This window comes from Eimeria mitis, genomic scaffold, assembly GCF_000499745.2.
Source record: "Eimeria mitis Houghton genomic scaffold, Emh_scaff15321, whole genome shotgun sequence".
Lineage (NCBI taxonomy): Eukaryota > Apicomplexa > Conoidasida > Eucoccidiorida > Eimeriidae > Eimeria > Eimeria mitis.
Window position 1 is genome coordinate 1 of NW_024014582.1, and position 544 is coordinate 544.

General features: G+C 56.8%; 1 protein-coding gene across 1 annotated transcript; it reads left to right on the top strand.

Moving 5' to 3' along the window:
• Positions 1 to 41: 41 nt before the first annotated feature.
• Positions 42 to 314, top strand: EMH_0000850 (uncharacterized protein; the record flags this gene model as incomplete). The annotated part of the gene is made up of 1 exon (XM_038022312.1): positions 42 to 314. One exon carries the CDS (start codon positions 42 to 44, stop codon positions 312 to 314), a length of 273 nt encoding a protein of 90 aa, XP_037878166.1.
• Between the last annotated feature and the right edge of the window lie 230 nt (positions 315 to 544).

The window sequence follows — 544 nt, forward strand, 5'->3', positions numbered from 1 at the left end:
AGGAGTTGCACCGTTTCACACCGCAGGTATAGCACGCAACGATGCAGCAGCAGCAGCAGCAGCAACAGCAGAACAAGCAGCAGCAGTACCAGCAGCAACTGAAACACGCACAGCAGCAGCTGCTGCTGCAGCCGCAACAGCAAGAGCCATTGCACCGACAGCAGCAGCAGCACCAACAGACGGTGCACAGCTCCAGTTGCTGCAGACCGTCGGCAGCATCAGCAGCTCGCACACAGCAGCAGCAGCAACAGCAGCAGCAGCAACAGCAGCAGCAGCAGCAGCAACAGCAACAGCAGCAGCACCAGCGACAATAAAACCCATATAGATGCATGAATAGCGCCAGCAAGTGTTTAGGTGCTGCTCACATCCCATAGACGGAAGCTGGGGGCCCCTGAGGGTGTTGCAGAAGAAACCCTAGATGGCTGGTGTCTGCGTCTTTGCTGTTGTTGCTGCTGCTGCTGTTGCTGCTGCTGTTGCTGCTGTTGTTGCTGTTGTTGTTGCTGGTGCCTCTGTTGGAGCATTCGTTCACGCTGCTGCTGCTGCT